The sequence below is a fragment of the Lepisosteus oculatus genome, chromosome 2, assembly GCF_040954835.1.
Source record: "Lepisosteus oculatus isolate fLepOcu1 chromosome 2, fLepOcu1.hap2, whole genome shotgun sequence".
NCBI lineage: Eukaryota > Metazoa > Chordata > Actinopteri > Semionotiformes > Lepisosteidae > Lepisosteus > Lepisosteus oculatus.
The window spans coordinates 65,115,899-65,131,734 of record NC_090697.1 but is presented as its reverse complement, the minus strand read 5'-3'; the positions used below and the strand labels follow the sequence as shown (position 1 = coordinate 65,131,734).

The 15,836-nt window shown below is 44.9% G+C and overlaps 1 protein-coding gene across 1 annotated transcript; it reads right to left on the bottom strand.

Annotated features, from left to right (window-relative positions):
* Positions 1-868: 868 nt before the first annotated feature.
* pgam2 (phosphoglycerate mutase 2 (muscle)) lies at positions 869-6,299 on the bottom strand. The gene is made up of 3 exons (XM_006625598.3): positions 5,741-6,299; positions 4,250-4,430; positions 869-2,018 (listed from the first exon to the last, which is right to left on the bottom strand). Exons 1-3 carry the CDS (start codon positions 6,155-6,157, stop codon positions 1,849-1,851), a joined length of 768 nt encoding a protein of 255 aa, XP_006625661.1. The 5' UTR covers positions 6,158-6,299; the 3' UTR covers positions 869-1,848.
* Between the last annotated feature and the right edge of the window lie 9,537 nt (positions 6,300-15,836).

The window sequence follows — 15,836 nt, the reverse complement described above, 5'->3', positions numbered from 1 at the left end:
TATCCTCTTGTGCGGCTGCCAAGTTTCAATGTGACCCGTGTCTTCTGCTCTGGTTTGCATTCCAGTTAGAGCTTCTGAACTGCAGAAATGGAAATCCATTGAAGGGTGATGCAGAATAATTTGTGTGTGTTTGTGGTGGGCAGTGAAAAGCAATCAGATCATTTCTTTTTTGGTTGTAAAAGTAAGTTCTTCGTGTATTGTGTCAAAACCTGAACGTTGCAATGTGTAGCCAGACGTGGACATGGAAGAGGTTCAGTCAACTACGGCAGCACAGAAAGGCATGAAGCATGTCATTAATTTGTTCTTGGCTTTTTGCATCAAAACCTCAAATGGGGAGACTCAAATGGGTCACTCAGGAGCTTCTTAAGGGATCTACAGCTGCACGACTGCTGTCGAGATCAGCAGACATCACTGGCGAGAGCCTGGCCAGCTCTCTTAGCTGGCAAAGTGCTTAGGTGTGATCAAAGGTGGCACAGGCTCTTTTACAAGGCCTGTGCTGACCTGAGATTCCGGAACTGGAGAGCTGTTAGTGAGACTAACATTGTTATGAGTGAGAGCTGCATCGGTTTGCACAGCAGGGTGTTTTGATTGGTGTGTGCATGGGGCACTGGTGTGGGTGGTCCTAGCAGGAAAAAAAGTCGATGAAAAAGAATGAGCATTCCCTCAAGCCCAGAACACAAATCAGAGAACACATCACTATGCACCTGTTTTCACTTGATTTGGTTTGGCCCCAAAAATCATGACTAGTGAACCTTAGAACCTCAGAGCTGTTAGTGCAGAATTTCCTGGGCAGAACCTTTACCTGGCTCCAGCACAGAACACAAGAGCAGAGAGCAATCCAAACCTGGTGTGGGTTAGAAGGCAGGTGTACAGACTTAATGCTTTTTTATTGCATTACAAGATTTAGACTTTAGGTTTTATTGGAGCAGAAAAGTCACTTTTTTGTTAAATCCCCCCAAAAAAAGAATGTGATTTTTCTATGCTTGATGGTTTGGCTACAGTAACTTAAACAGTAAACCTGTGGCAAAGGAGGGTGGGAGAGAGACCACAATTCCTGTATAAGTTTACCTACCCTTTTTAATATATGCAACCAGCAGCAGTCAATTACTGATTTTTACAATCCATTCTAGAGTATGTCTTTGATGCACGTTAGTCCTTACAAACAGAGGACACAGGTGGAAATGACAAGTGCAGTTAAGACTGAGAACAAGAGGTGCCTCTTTACACAAAGGGTTGTGGGAGCCTGGAACAAGGTACCCAGCCATGTTGTTGAAGATGATGCCCTGGCTTCCTTCAGAAGGCGACAGAATCCTTGCATCCATTGGCGATGTACTACCTATTGGGCTAGAAGAGTGGACCCCTCTCATTTTCAATTGCTCTTATGTTCTTAACCCATCCATGAGACTACCAAAGAGCCAGGCTGGGTGGGAATCCTTCGGCAGAATGGATTAGATAGTGCAGTCATTGACTACCCACTGGAAAAAAGTCTCTTCCTTTCTCACACAACAGAGGTCTCAGACCCTAGTCCTGGAGAAACCCAGTCCAGCAACAGTCATAGGCAGCCTTCAAGTCACCAATTTCTAAAGACCAGGAACGGTTTAACTGTGATCAATTAAACAGGTGCTCAATTAGTAAGTAACATACTGTAGATCATTTGGAACTAAAGTCAGAATATTCTTCATCCCCTCATAGAGGGGTTAATTGATCATTCTCTTAGACGAGTGCTCCTAGTCTCTCTGTAACAGGTGACTCAGGGTAATCAATAAGTAGAACTGGCTTGGGCCTCTCCAGGACCAGGGAGGGAGACCCCAGTCACGCTCTCTGCTTTCCCAGCTCTTGTGGTTCCCATTATTTCTTGACTTTCCCCTGTGCGGCCACTGCCTCCATGGCTTTGCGGACTGTCTCCTCGTCTCCCAGGAACTGCATGGGCTTGATGGGTTTCAGGTCCTTGTCCAGCTCATAGACGATGGGGATGCCGGTGGGCAGGTTCAGGTCCATGATGGCAGCGTCGGACATGCCTGGGCACAACGGGGAACACATGTCAGTGATACTGGGAAGGTGGGTGCTGCAGGAGGCAATGAAGACTGGGAGCAATCAAGGCAGGAAATAGGAGATGGTTCTTTACATGGAAGCTGGCTGGAGCATGGATGCCCAGAAACTTGCTGGTTTATGGTCCAGCCCAGCTTTCTGTTACGCAACAGGACCCTTAATTGACTTAATAATTGGATTAATGTAAACTGGTTCACTGTTTTCAGCTCTTAAACATGTACGAGACTTCAACCTTTTTTTCTCTGATTTTGTAATACGTATGATGTGCACAAGGCTTAAAGGTTACAATCAGAGATGACTTAATAGTCAGTCAGGCATACCTTACCCATATCTCAATTCACAAGACGTCAACACCAACAGAATCAAACGCCCAGTCAGTACTGACTTGGAAGGACTCCAGGGATACACAGGTTACTGCTGTAAGTGGTGCTGGCAGACCAGTAGTGGGCACTGTGCTATAAGAGGTGCTTTCTTTTGGATTCAAACGTTAAACTGAGGTTCTGACTACCCGATTATCAAGGATTACATGACACAAAGACTGAGTTTGTTAATCCCAGTGTTCTGGTTAAAACGCACTCTGGATTTGCCTAATCTGACCTCTCTGGATTTCTTTAGCAGATCTGCAGTGCATTGAGTCTGTCTGCGCATAATGGCTCCTTTATGTTAATCAGGCTGGTGTTGCACTGCGGTGAGTCACTCCTATATATAAAGAGCTTTTGGAACCTTTGGGAAGAACAACACTACATCAGTGCAATCATATACTGTAATTGCATTTGTTTCACCTTATTTATAATTTGATTTGAGGGTTGATGGTGCTTACTGATACTGCGCAGCTTGCATTCTGTTACTGCAGTTGCTTAAATTAGCCTCCAGTGTCCTTTTTTACTGATGTGGATTTGCAATTTTGAACTCTTAGATAAACATGCTAACATCTTTATTAATATTCTTTTCAGTATAAAATGCATGTGCAGGGAGTTCAAAAATAACTTTATGACAAACATGTTTGATAAGCAGCCAGATTAGTTTTGGCTATTTTAACAGTTCATGTGCAGCTTGTTTTTTTATCTCCTGAGGGGACATTCTTAGACCCAGGCGAGCTGCCCTGCCTGACCCACCCTGAATCTGTGACCTTTCCGGGGAAAGGCCACTGGCGAAACCAGAGTCCTCAGTGCCCCGAGACAGTTTCTGCTGGAGCAAGGGCGGGTATTTATAGACCCACAGTCAGCTTGGAATGTGTAAGGCAGCAGTGGAGCATTGTGCACGCACTGACACACACACAAACTCAAGAGCCTCTATATCTCTCTGCTTTTTCAGATAACTTTCTACAGTATTTCCAGGTAGTTCTAGAGATGAAAATACTTACCTAGTGGGGCTAGAGCACAACCATTTTTATCTTCCTAGTAAACACCATCTAAACAGTTGCTTTATGTGGTTCAGCTGCCTGATATTTCTGAACTGGAATCCTAAACACCCTTCCTGACTGCAGCGCACAGGTTTGTAACATTGTCTTCCAGGGTATGAGTTTTGAAAAGCATAGCAGCAGGGTCACGCTACAGAGGAGAGGACAGCAGCTGCCAGGGATGGTTTGTCTTGCTTTTACGACATGGAAGACCTCACCCACTGACCAAATGTGGTGTGAGTTCGCTCACACTCATTATTTGGGCTTTTTACACATTGGATGAACAGATAACGATAGCTGATTATTGCCTATTACCGTCAAAGAAAAGATGTAGGAAACACCATGAACGATATTTTCTTAATGGTCAGAACATAAAAACTTGACTGCAATCGAAACACGAAATTCAGTGTGTCTTGTAACAGCAAATCTGTATGAAAAATCTAAATGCTGGTTTGCAATGAGATTCCAGACATCTGAACAGGCACCTTGAGCATATTGTGGGAACTGTCCACTTTATGTGCAGGCTGGATGTCTCAGGGGCATGCTGCACCCCGGGGAGTGGACACTGCTGGACAACAGGATCACACTCTTCTTGGATCACTTGTTGCTGCTAATGTTTGTGATGTTCACAGGTGGGTATTATCCTGCTGGAAACCTGGCCTAGCGCTGTTGCAGGAAAGAAGGGAAATGGACCAAATATTGACGAAATTAGTCAGGATTAAACCTGCACTCCATCTGCTTCTGGGCAAGAAGATGGGATACTTGACAATAAAATCTGCCCCCCTACACTGAAGCACTCACCCTCGAGGTGCTTGACAATGCCCCGGAGGCTGTTGCCGTGGGCGGCGATGAGGACGTTCTTTCCGGCTTTGATCTCGGGGACGATGTGATCGTTCCAGAAGGGAAGGGCCCGGGCGATGGTGTCCTTCAGGCTCTCGCAGGTGGGCAGCTCTCCCTCCTTCAGGCCAGCGTAGCGCCTCGACTAGGGGGGGGAGAACACCATCACACCCAGAGTGAGAATTCAAAATTCACATCATGGACACCCAGCACGACCCCCCTGCCTTCGAGAAACACGTCTTTTGTCTTTCCTGCAGCCCGGACATTTATTTCATCCAATAGATCCACACATACAGCTCAGATGCCTCAAGTGTCACTTGGAGGAGTTTGGAATAGGAGGCTGCCAGGTGTGTGTTGATGCAGTTTGCTCAGCATATCTCTTAGCATTTCTTAAAGGTTGCTCATGTTAAAACCGCTAGTTTGCACCCATGATGTTACTGTCTTGAAGGGCAAAATGAAGTCACAGAAGTTAAAATAATCATATATTAGCTTTTTATGTGAAAGCTGGTATACTGACTGTGAATCACCGGCTTATTAGACTGTGTTCAAGGTTGTTATAAGCACTAAACTGGTGCCATCCTAACAAATGGCCCCAGCTTGTCTGAAGGCTGGTCTTGTCTGAATATGAAGGTGCTGCAGGCTTAAGTGATGGCAGCACCTGTGTCACCATGATGCTGCCCTGCAGATGAACAGTTGCCGTCAGACACCTTCACTGGCTTGGGGCTCCACTGTACTGCAGCTGAATCAAGGCCAGAGACTGAGCAACGGACACCATAATGCACCATAAGCAGTGTGCAGTGCATTCACACATGCAGTTTCTGCATCACTTCCAACCCTACAGAAGTTAAATCTCAGAACCTGCAGTGACGTCTTCAGTGTATCACTGAATCATTCACACATGCACAGATCCTCTGCCTGAGCCAAATATTTCCACCAGAAACACAGAATAAATTGTATGAAGTAATAAGCATCACACCACACGCCCAGTGTACAGGCACACACCATGTCATAGCGAACTTGACCCTAGAAAGAAAGGGATCTTCTCAGTACTCAGTACCTTCAGCAGCAGTGGTATAAATGCAAAAGCCCACCATTGCAGTTTACAAGATGCATAAGACCAAGAAATGTGGATGTTTGTGTCAGCTCTGTCTTATGCTTTGTATTTTCTCTAAAATATGTCCGTATGAGAAAAACATATCTAAAAGCCTGTTGGTTAAAAAATGAAAATATCTATATGTTTGGGGATTTTGTACACACTACACAGAGAGCAACCAATGATATATTTGAATATTACTTCAGCTGCATGTCTTGTTGCATCTAAATGCATAAACTTAACATAGAAACCTGGAAATATGTGGTATCCTAAGTTAGCTTATATGCAAGGACCAGCAGCAAGTTAAACCTGGAGTGGATCAAACTGCTCTGGAATGGGGATCAGCTTTAAGGGGGCCTCACCTGGCTGATGATCTGGTAGTAGGGGTGGTCCTTGTCCATGGGCGGAGGGGGGATGTCGAAGGACCTCCTCCAGACTTTCACCTGCTCCTCGCCGTGCTTGGCGGCCGTTTCCGCCTTGTTCAGCCCTGTCAGGCCCCCGTAGTGCCGTTCGTTGAGGCGCCAGCTGCGGATGACTGGCAGCCACATCTGGTCAGTGCCGTCCAGGATGGTCCAGAGGGTGCGGATGGCCCTCTTCAGCACGGAGGTGAAGCACACGTCGAACTTGTACCCAGCGTCCTTCAGGGCCTGGGCTCCCCTCTTGGCCTCCTCCAACCCCTTCTCGCTCAGGTCCGCGTCAAACCAGCCACAGAACCGGTTCTCCTGGTTCCAGGAGCTCTCTCCGTGACGAACAATGACCAAACGGTGGGCGGCCGCCATGTTCCTTGGTTATTTTGCTTTGCTAAAGAGAAGGGACGTTTTGAATTGTGTTTTTTCAAATTTCTTGGAACGTGCTGCAGAGCTGTCCCACCTCCCAGAAGGCACTGACCTCCAAACTGCCAGTGAGCTGCTGCAACAAGTGGTTCAATCTTTATATAACACATAGCAAATACCCAACTTGGTCAGCTGCCTTCTTTTTCATCTTCCGGCCAATCAGAGGTCCCAGCCTAGAAAGCGGGCAGCTGAAATCGACCTACTAGGTGTGGAGCTCTGCAAGGGGGAGGGCTCTGTCTCAGTTGGAAAGGGCAGAGGTCGCTGTGAGGGTGAAAATAGCAACTTGACTTTTAAAACTGAGACCCAGGAATAAAGTCTAAAGATCAGAGCATGATGGCTGCACGGAAAATGTTTTACTAGAGTGAGGAACTGTGAATCAGGCCCTGTGCTCACGCAGACTGAAGAGGGACCAATACACCTTTATTTAAATCTGTGTTTTTAGTAGTTAGTGAGTAATATACACTCAGATCACTTGTAATTCATACTTTACAAACTTGATGGTATCTATTAAAAAAATCAAGAATATCATGGGCATCAAAAATCCAGTAAGTGCAAAGTTTGAAGTACAGTATATTAGTCCTTGTGATCCATAGCAGTTTGTTTTTAAAGTTCTTATTTCTCTTATTATGATGAAATGTCTGCTGACTTTGGTGCTCAAAGTGCTGTTTTGCAATTAAGGTACAAACAGGGAGGCAGCAAATCAGCTGTGGTTGGTCATGTCTTCTCTTCTTTCAGCACAGATTAAATCACTAAATCCCTATTTTAATAGTTTTGGCTGTAGCAGACTATATTAAGCCACCAGCCCATCTTTAGGCTACAGTACTATGCATCCATCCATTTTCTATCTGCTTTATCCAGATCCATTACAAGGTCACACCCTGGACAGGACCCTAATCCATTAGGACACACGGACACAAACACACACTAGTCATGTCATTATTATCAGGAAGGCACTGCTCTCAGACTCATCCATTGTAGTGCAATTGTCCAAATGTTCATTGCAAATTCCCATTTGGTTTGAATTTTATTATTTTATTATTTAAAGTGTGAAACAAACTATGTTTTATATCAGTGGTGTTGTTCAGCACATTGGGAAGGCTTTACAGATAAGCAGACAAGAAAAGGAGGTGAAGGTGGTGTCAGAATAAGTTCTTTTTGGTTTAGTGTCTTGTTGTTTATTGCAGCATGGGGAGACAGTATGGGAGAAAAGTAGATTATCCTTTTTATATTGTTATAGTTCATTGTTTCTTGCCCCCAAAAAAATTAAAACAAAAAGTTTCCTTGCGTTTAAACCCTTGAAACAAGAGTAATATTTATGTTCCACATAAATAAGCTTACAACTTGCAGCCTTGACACGAAGAGAACGCAACTGTGGCAAAACACCAGCCACAAAACGGAGCAGACACTAACACAACAGTACCAGCACGTTGTCCTTGTTCTGTCATGCAGAGCCTGACAAAGCCACTCAAGCAGAAAATGCCTTTCATACATATAGTGATGTTGACAACTCTGTTATTTTTAGCATGCCCATATGTGTTTCTTATTTATAAAATGAACCGTTTATTAGAAAACATAAAACTCTTACTTTGTGTTGGATTCAGTATTGGACTGAAAACCCTCTAAAAACAAAGAAGTTGTGGATTTTGCAGTTCTAATTTGTGACCAGGAGATGGAGGTGGAGCCACGTGATAAAGCTGTCCAGCTATGAAGAAACAGTAAATGCTCTGTCTCTCCGTCCTCTGTAAGTGCTTAGACTGATGTCTTTGATGCAGATAGATTATTTACCCACTCCAAAATAAAAACCCCAAATCCTATCAAAGGTCATTCTGCAGGACCCAGAGATCTGTACTTCCTGCACATGGTTCATGCCTCTGCTGTGTTTGAGCTGGAGGGGCAGTCTGTCAGCTGGCCTAGGTTTGTGTGGGATGATGTGTAGAATTGGACAAATGCTCTTGGTGTCATGGATGTCGGAAAGGATGAACCGTGGAATGGCAGGAGAGCGTAAAAGACCCTATGCGTAGCGGCGAGACGGGGGTTAACCCGGGCTCAGCTTTTCAGGGAATGCCGTATAGAAACCTATTCCCTCAGGTAGCGGACGTGGGGCGACCTGGTGCTAGGCGGGTCTCAGGGCATCCGAATGTCAATGCTGAGCGAAGGCAAATGAAAGACCCAGAAATATATAGCTCCAGACAGAGAGACACCGGAAGGACAGCAAAGCACTGGAAACAAGAGACAGGACAGAGAAGGAGCGCCCTCTGGCTGCAGAGGGCGTGACACTTGGAACGTGTCTGTGAGATCTGGAAGCTGGGTGAGACCTCTGGGTCAATCAGCAACCCAACAAGCTAGATGGCCAGAATGACCTCTCTGCTGCATCCTGTCATTGGTTGCTTATGCACAGGAAAATAGCACCTAGGTGCACTAGACAAGCGCAAGCAGTCAAGCAGCCCGTTCTATACAGAGTCTGTGGTTAGATTTCATGCTTAGCTCTTTTCTTTCCTCTGCTGGGTGGAAGGTGACAGTGTCTGTTCCACAAAGAAATCAATTAAATTAGTCAGGCAATTAACACCTCTGCACAAAGGGACACCTGAAGCGTCAGCTCTGAACACGCTGAGTTGCCCTTATAAAAGTGAGCAAATTTTGGGGTGCTGTTGTTGACATGTCTGAGGGTTTTGTTTATTTGTTTCTTGACAGAGCTGTATTGTAGTTTTACATCCTTGCCTGAGCGGAGTTTGGTGGCTGACTAATTACTTTTTACTCCTGCTGCCCTCCTTCCAGCATGAGATATGGACAGTGGAAGGTTGCTCTCATCAGCACTATTTTCCCCATAATTCCCTGCAGCAGTGTGCCCCTGGCAGAGGTAGCGCTGGCTGACAGAGCAATACAAGTGCCCCCAAAAGCCACAGGTATCACTGTTGCAAGAAGACTTATGTTGTCTAGGTTACCTTCGTGCGTTCGAGGCCACCTGACTGCCCAAGATCAACCGGCGCTTGAACAAGGAGTGCGTGGCACCGTGATACCGCTGCCCAATGCGTTTAATGAAGAAATGCAGATGGGTTAACCAATTTAAAATAAAAAATCAGGACATTTGCAAAGTCCTGTCCAGCCAAGTAAAGCGATGATACAGCTGACTGTATCTCTCCATCTCAGCCTATTTGTGTAATGGGAGATTTTCTCTGAGCATCAATATTCCTCCTCATCAGCACTATTCCTCTAAGGAAAATTTATTAACCCCGCTAGCTTATGCTGCCTTTTTTTAATCCCCTCCCCAACATAGACAGACATTGCCCACATGCATCTCTAGAGTAGATGGGAATCAATAAAGCTGTGCACAGCACTCAGATATATTACAACAGAGCCATTAACCTCGTAATGTCAGGGATAGAGCTGTCACAGACGCAGAAAACCCTGCCTCTGCAGTTCCTTCCATACTCCTAATGCTGAATTAACGTAGATTTTCACAGGGAAATCAGTTAGACTTCCTCTGTATGGCGGTTTGATCCATTTCAAGTTTTGTTGTCTAGAACTAATTACACTGATGAAGGAGGGAGGCCGTGTAATTGTCCCTGTTTTAAAGCTGCATATACAGCACGTCCACTTGGAATGTACCAAGCTTAAAACATGCCTGCTGCCGGTAAAACCTGAAATGGACCCAGCTGCTGTGCAATGGGATTCTGATCACGATCATCCAATTCGATCTGGAAGTAAAAAGCATGAGTCTGCGAGTCTACCAGGTTCTTTTCCGCCCTTCCCAATTATTTCTGCTGATCTGGCTATTTTCACAACCCGACATGGCGCCAACTATTTGATGGATGTTAAGGCTTATTTTAATTGAAAACCTCTGACGTTTTGGAGAGGCATTATATATTTACTCATTTACATGCATTCTGAGGGCCAGCCAATGTGATTGACGGGGCAGAAAGAAAGTTCAGAGTCACAGGAGTTCCTCCAAGGCTTGGATTTTTATTTTAAACTCTTCGTTCACAATTTGTTCACAGCATCTTTACCTCTCAAGCGCACGCACACACACATACAGGCAAACACACACACACACACACAAACACACACCACATCTCTCCGTTCTCATCCTCAGCATGACTACAGTCTGCACGACAGACTGCATTCTGTCTCCCTCGCGATGTTTTTCTCTCCCTTTGCCTCACTGCACCACAGCCGCCTTGCCCTTTAAAGAGCGCAGCAGGCAACGTGAGAACATAAAAAAAGGCATAAAACTGAAACGTCGAGGTATGAGATTAAATGAAACTACCCCTCCGGGCTGAAAGCAAACTTGGCCGGCGTTTTTGCGCAGTCCGCATGTCGCAGGCCTGGTGCCCCTGGGTGGCAGGGAGACAGAGAGAGGGGTGAGAAAAATGGCACCGAAAAGCCTGCTCTGTGCCTTTGAACCCTGCTGGCTCGCTCTCTCTGGGCAGGAGAGGCAGGTAAATGGGACTTTGGGCAAAAAGCCAGTTGGCAAGAAGGCTTTTTGGAAAAAAAAAAAAGCTTTAGCCCAGCTCTGTTCATCACAATGCAGCAGCAGAGAGGGAGTGGAGAGAGACAGTGGCAGAGAGAGAGAGGGAGGGAGACGATGGATAGGAAGAAGAAACTAAAAGCAATGAGAGGGAGAGAGGGAGGGAAATGCAGGGAGAAGGGAAGGAGAGAGGGAACGGGGCAGAAATAAAAGGGGGAGAGAGAACTGGGAAGGATCTAGCCGAGCAGTCGTTGGCCTGTGTGCAGTGCAGTGACTCAGACTGCGGCAGACAACACCTCTCACTCCTGCTGCACACTGCCCCCTACACTTATGAGGAAAGCTGCAGCTCCCTCTGCCAGCATCAGCAGCACAGACATGTGCGGTACCCCTGTTTATTAGGCAGCAGTGTGTGTCAAGTGCTTGGCTGTCATTACAGTTCATGAAAATATTCCTGCATTATTGCTACTATATCTACATTTGCCCTTTAAACATCCAATAGCAAGGTAAGAACAATCTCAAAGCTCTTTAAGAGATGAGGTTATAAACTAAAAATAATAAATATCATTACAATTTTATTAATATCATTATCACAGAATAACACCAACACCAACACCACAGTAAGAAGAAGATTACATCTTTAGAAACGGTCCACTTTAATCCTACTGGGTGGGGAAAGATAATAACTGTGGTGCAATAGTCTGAAGCCCACTGGGAGAGACGTACCATTGTAATAAAGTCCCCTTCCCCTCTCCCTGCAGCTTTGTTTACTCATTCAAACTCTGAGAGCCCACTTGACACCTGTCATTCCTGAGGCCTGCCATTTCTCTGGTTGAACATGCAATGGGGAGCAGTTTACAGTGACGCACACCAACTTAATGTTAGCTTTCATTAAAGGGCTCGGTCTCAATAAGAATATAATGTAAGGGAAATGCTAAGAGGAGCAGCAGTGTGGTGAAATGGCTTGGATTCAAGGCTCCTAGACCATGGAGGGTCACAGGTTCAAATCCCATGTGAGGCAGTGTTGTTGTGTCCTTGGTTGTACAGTTCTTTACCCTAAGTGCTTCAACAAATCCATGTATTGTATACATGGGTACCATCAATGGGATGTATAAAATACAACCTACGTATAATGGATGTATACATATAGTATAAAATATAGGAATGCATTGCACATAAGTAACAAGGTGTTTTGTAACTTATTGACCTGGAGAAGCACTGCAGGCACTGCTGTTAAACTCAAGAGAGGGGGAATGAAGAGGTTCAAATGTGATTGTCCAGGAAGGAAGTGACAAACTGTCTTTCGAGTTGTGTTCTTCCAGAAATGCAGTAGTTAATTGTTTGAATCAGTCCTTCCTGTTCCAATTTGAAACACCCGACACACTTGAAAAATCCATTCATTGATATTTCCCATAATGACCCAGAAGAATCAGCTCCAACCCTGGCAGATGTTTCCCAGTGCTGATCATGACCTCAATCAGGGACAGGAGACCCCCATCCTCAGCTGCAGATGAGCCCCACTTGAAAATGGACAAACAAGGAGTGATCAGTAATTCCGTCCTCATGAACAGGGTATAATAATTCGTCGACATCTGGGGCAGGGATAATTTTGTCCAATAATTTTGTGCACCACTCTGTGTCAGTGCAGTGAGATTCAACAGGGCAAGTGGAAGGATAATGTGTGGGTACAGACACAATGTGAATATATTCCAGCCACATCTGGAACACTATCTGAGTCAGGCTCCAGGAGAGGAAATCTAAAGCTTTAGTTCATGATGTCTTGGACATAATTCCATTGGCAGAGGGGTTTGCTGAGAGCTTTTTCTGTGTCAACATAACTATTCTGAGCAACAGACACACATCAATTACACCTGCAACAAATCTGCAAATGTATTTCCAGGAAAATTAAAAAATCAATTTGTAGCAGGTACACTGACATTTTATTGAGCGGACAAGACACGTAGTAATTATGTTCATTGTAGTTCATTACGCCGATTAACATTTGTCACCAGTCAGGTTGATCAATGCGGGTCTGTGGTGAAAGTCACAGGCTAGGAGCATGTGTGGCTGTACATCTGTGACATGCGCTTTACAGCAGGTTGTAGATGTTGTCTTGTGGGATTCTGACTCATTACTCTCTCCCATTCCTGGACAAGTATTTGCCTGTTCCCTGGACTCTGAGCCCTAGGTGTCACACAGATGTCCCAGAACATCCCACACATGTTGTCTGGGGCCCATACCTGGAGGGTAGAGCATCCACACCTGTCACATGCTCAATTCTCATCTTGCAAGAGCGCAGCTGTTCCAAGAGCAGAGTGAGGGCCTGCGCTGTCCAACAGGAACGTTGTCACTTCAGGAAGGACAGCATGCGAGGACCCTGACATCCGATTGTCACTTCCTTCCTGGACAATCACATTTGCTCCTCTTCATTCCCTCCACTGTTTTTATCTGTCATACACGAGAAGCATTGTTCTGTACGTCTGTATGTCACTCTCACTGCTGTCCATCTGGTTGTCCAGCCCGACACCTTGAGTCGTCTCTGAAGAGGACCGGGCCAGACTGCTGGCGAGTCCACCTGACCTGCTGCCCTAACATACTGATGGCACAAAGGCATGATGCCTCTTGAAAAGAGAGGCCTATTGGTGCGTTATTGTGTTTCTCTTTCTCGATTTTCACCCAGCCTTGACACTCACCAGGTTATACGACCTTTCTTGCTAATGAGGTAACGGAGTGATTCTGCAAGACACAAGTCACTCCAGTGCATCATGGGCGGTCATAAATGTCCAATGATTAAAAATGACAGCAAAACATAATCAATATCTAAAATCTGTATACTTCATTTCTTCTTAAAAGGGGCATGTAAAAATAGGTTGAGACTGATTGTCTGATGCTTGGTGTAAATCTGTGCAGAAAAACTGGTAAGGTAGTTGAACAGCTTTTTACACACCGTTAAAAACAGATTCATATGCTAGTTATGCTGTTAGTTGAATGCAGAATTCAGTGTTCCATGTGCACAGTTCACAATTTATCTAACCCTACATTTTAACCAAATAATTATGTTTAAAGCTTGAATGTCCCATTGTAATCCTAGTAAACATTTAGACAATGAAAAGGAAAGAACTGATGTATTAAATGAAAAATCGGATGAGACGTAAAACCGAGGTCCTGATTCTCTGTGGTCATTAAAAATCCTAGGGAGTTTCTCGAAAAGAGTAGGGGTGTAATCCCGGTGTCCTGGCCAAATTTCCCATTGACCCTTACCAATCATGGCCTCCTAATAATCCCCATCTATGAATTGGCTTCATTACTCTCTGCTCTCCTCCCCACTGATAGCTGATGTGTGGTGAGCGTTCTGGAGCACCATGGCTGCCGTTGCATCATCCAGGTGGGGCTGCACATTGGTGGTGGTGGAGGGGAGTCCAGAAAAGTGCTATATAAGTGTAAGCAATGATTATTATTATTATTAAATGACAGTCTGGTGATTACCAAGGAAGAAATAGACTGAACATGCATACAACGTATTAAATAATATTAGCAGAAGAGGCAGAGGTGTTACAGATCCTAAAGGTGCTTTAGATATACCATCAGTACTGGAGGTATTTCTCCAGTTTTACTTAAGGAAATGGGATGTTGGCCACAAACTGATAACAAGCTTCTACCAGCAGTCATTCATGTTAAAAGCATCAGACACAGGGGTCCCCCAGGACCAGGACTGAAAACCACTGCACTATGTGATGGGGCTAAGGAAATGTCTGACTGCGTCTCTGGTCGTCAAGCACTTGTACATGCTCATAATTAGATTGCACTTGTCTGTCATAATGTAATACTGCATTCCCACCACTAGTGGGCAGTATATACATGACTGCGAGTTATTCAGCGCTTTGCTTTTCTCTACATGGGTGGTATCAATAAAGCTTCAGCACTGAGCTAAAAGCACTGGATGTCTGACCAGCTATGGCACATTCAAGTTAAAATGGTTCCATTCTAATGAATTACTTTGAGCCGCAACATCTTTAGCTTGAGAATGACCATCCACCCTTCATTAACCGCTTAGTCCTGAAGTCTGGTTCAGGTTTTGTTCCTGGTGAGCCAAAGTGCTTAATTAGGAGGAGTTAGCTTTAGCTTTCTAACGCCCTGCTCATTGATCATGACAGGCTGCACAACCAGGCTTCCAAATCTGCAAGCTGAGTCCGAGACAGGGTGAAGCCCCCATCTAGAGGTCTGTGGGTGGACAGCAGGACCCAGCCTCAATGGGTTGGCAATCCATCCCAAGATGTGCAAACACATTTGCAATTAACCTAGGCAGCACGTCCTTAAATTGTGGGAGGAAACCTCAATGTTACTATAGAGTGACCATGCAAATACCACACACAATGCACCCCACGCCAGAATGGAACACAGGAGTTACAGAGCAGGAGCTAAGGCAAAAATGCTACCTGCCATGCCTCCATGCACAGGGGAACCTAACTGTGTCCAGTCAAATGTAGCCACGTCCAAGTCACGTGCTCCAAGGACTGACCTGCTGTAACGTACAGTATGTGATCCTTTTGACTGACGTGCCACCTTAGTTGAACTGATCTCTGCTTCGAAAGTGAGAAAGCTTCCAACACGTTTCATCAGTATTTCATTAGAACTAATTTAATTTGTAATTAAATTAACGGGGCGCTTGTTGAAAGACCTGGACTGGAACGGAGCAGAACAGAGGCAGTTGATTTACTAGCCTTTTCAATCCATTGTTTTCCATTCTGGGCATGTTGGCCCAGCCAGCTCTTAAGACAGCACAGCTGTTCAATAAGAAATGTGATTTCAGTAATCTAATAAATCAGATGATCGACCTAAAGACCCGCCCTGCTACAAATTCAATTAGAAATTCCGGTAATTGGGTGCCAGGGAGTAATGTAAAGCTATGTTTCATATTGAATCTTCGGTTTCAAGGGTCTCCAGCCCTAGTCCTGAACTCCAAAACTCTGCTTTTCCTTATACTCCAGGTCTCAATTTCTTGATTGAACCAATTATTGGCTTAATTAGTTCAATTAAGTTCAGTCTTAATTAATTCCTTCTGACTGAAGGTGCCTATAGAAGGAGAAAGGGGGCAGATACAAAATACCGCACATCAGTGAGTAACTACTGTATCTGCAAGACCACCCATCTCTTTAGAGACTG

What these genes read in the sequence shown, in the direction of transcription:
- pgam2 (XM_006625598.3), bottom strand. Translation starts at nt 6,157, where the DNA reads ATGGCGGCCGCCCACCGTTTGGTCATTGTTCGTCACGGAGAGAGCTCC. An exon ending in ACTACCAGATCATCAGCCAG is followed by an intron (nt 4,431 to 5,740) that starts GTGAGGCCCCCT and finishes TCCCCCCCCTAG; the next exon opens with TCGAGGCGCTACGCTGGCCT. An exon ending in CATTGTCAAGCACCTCGAGG is followed by an intron (nt 2,019 to 4,249) that starts GTGAGTGCTTCA and finishes CGTTGTGCCCAG; the next exon opens with GCATGTCCGACGCTGCCATC.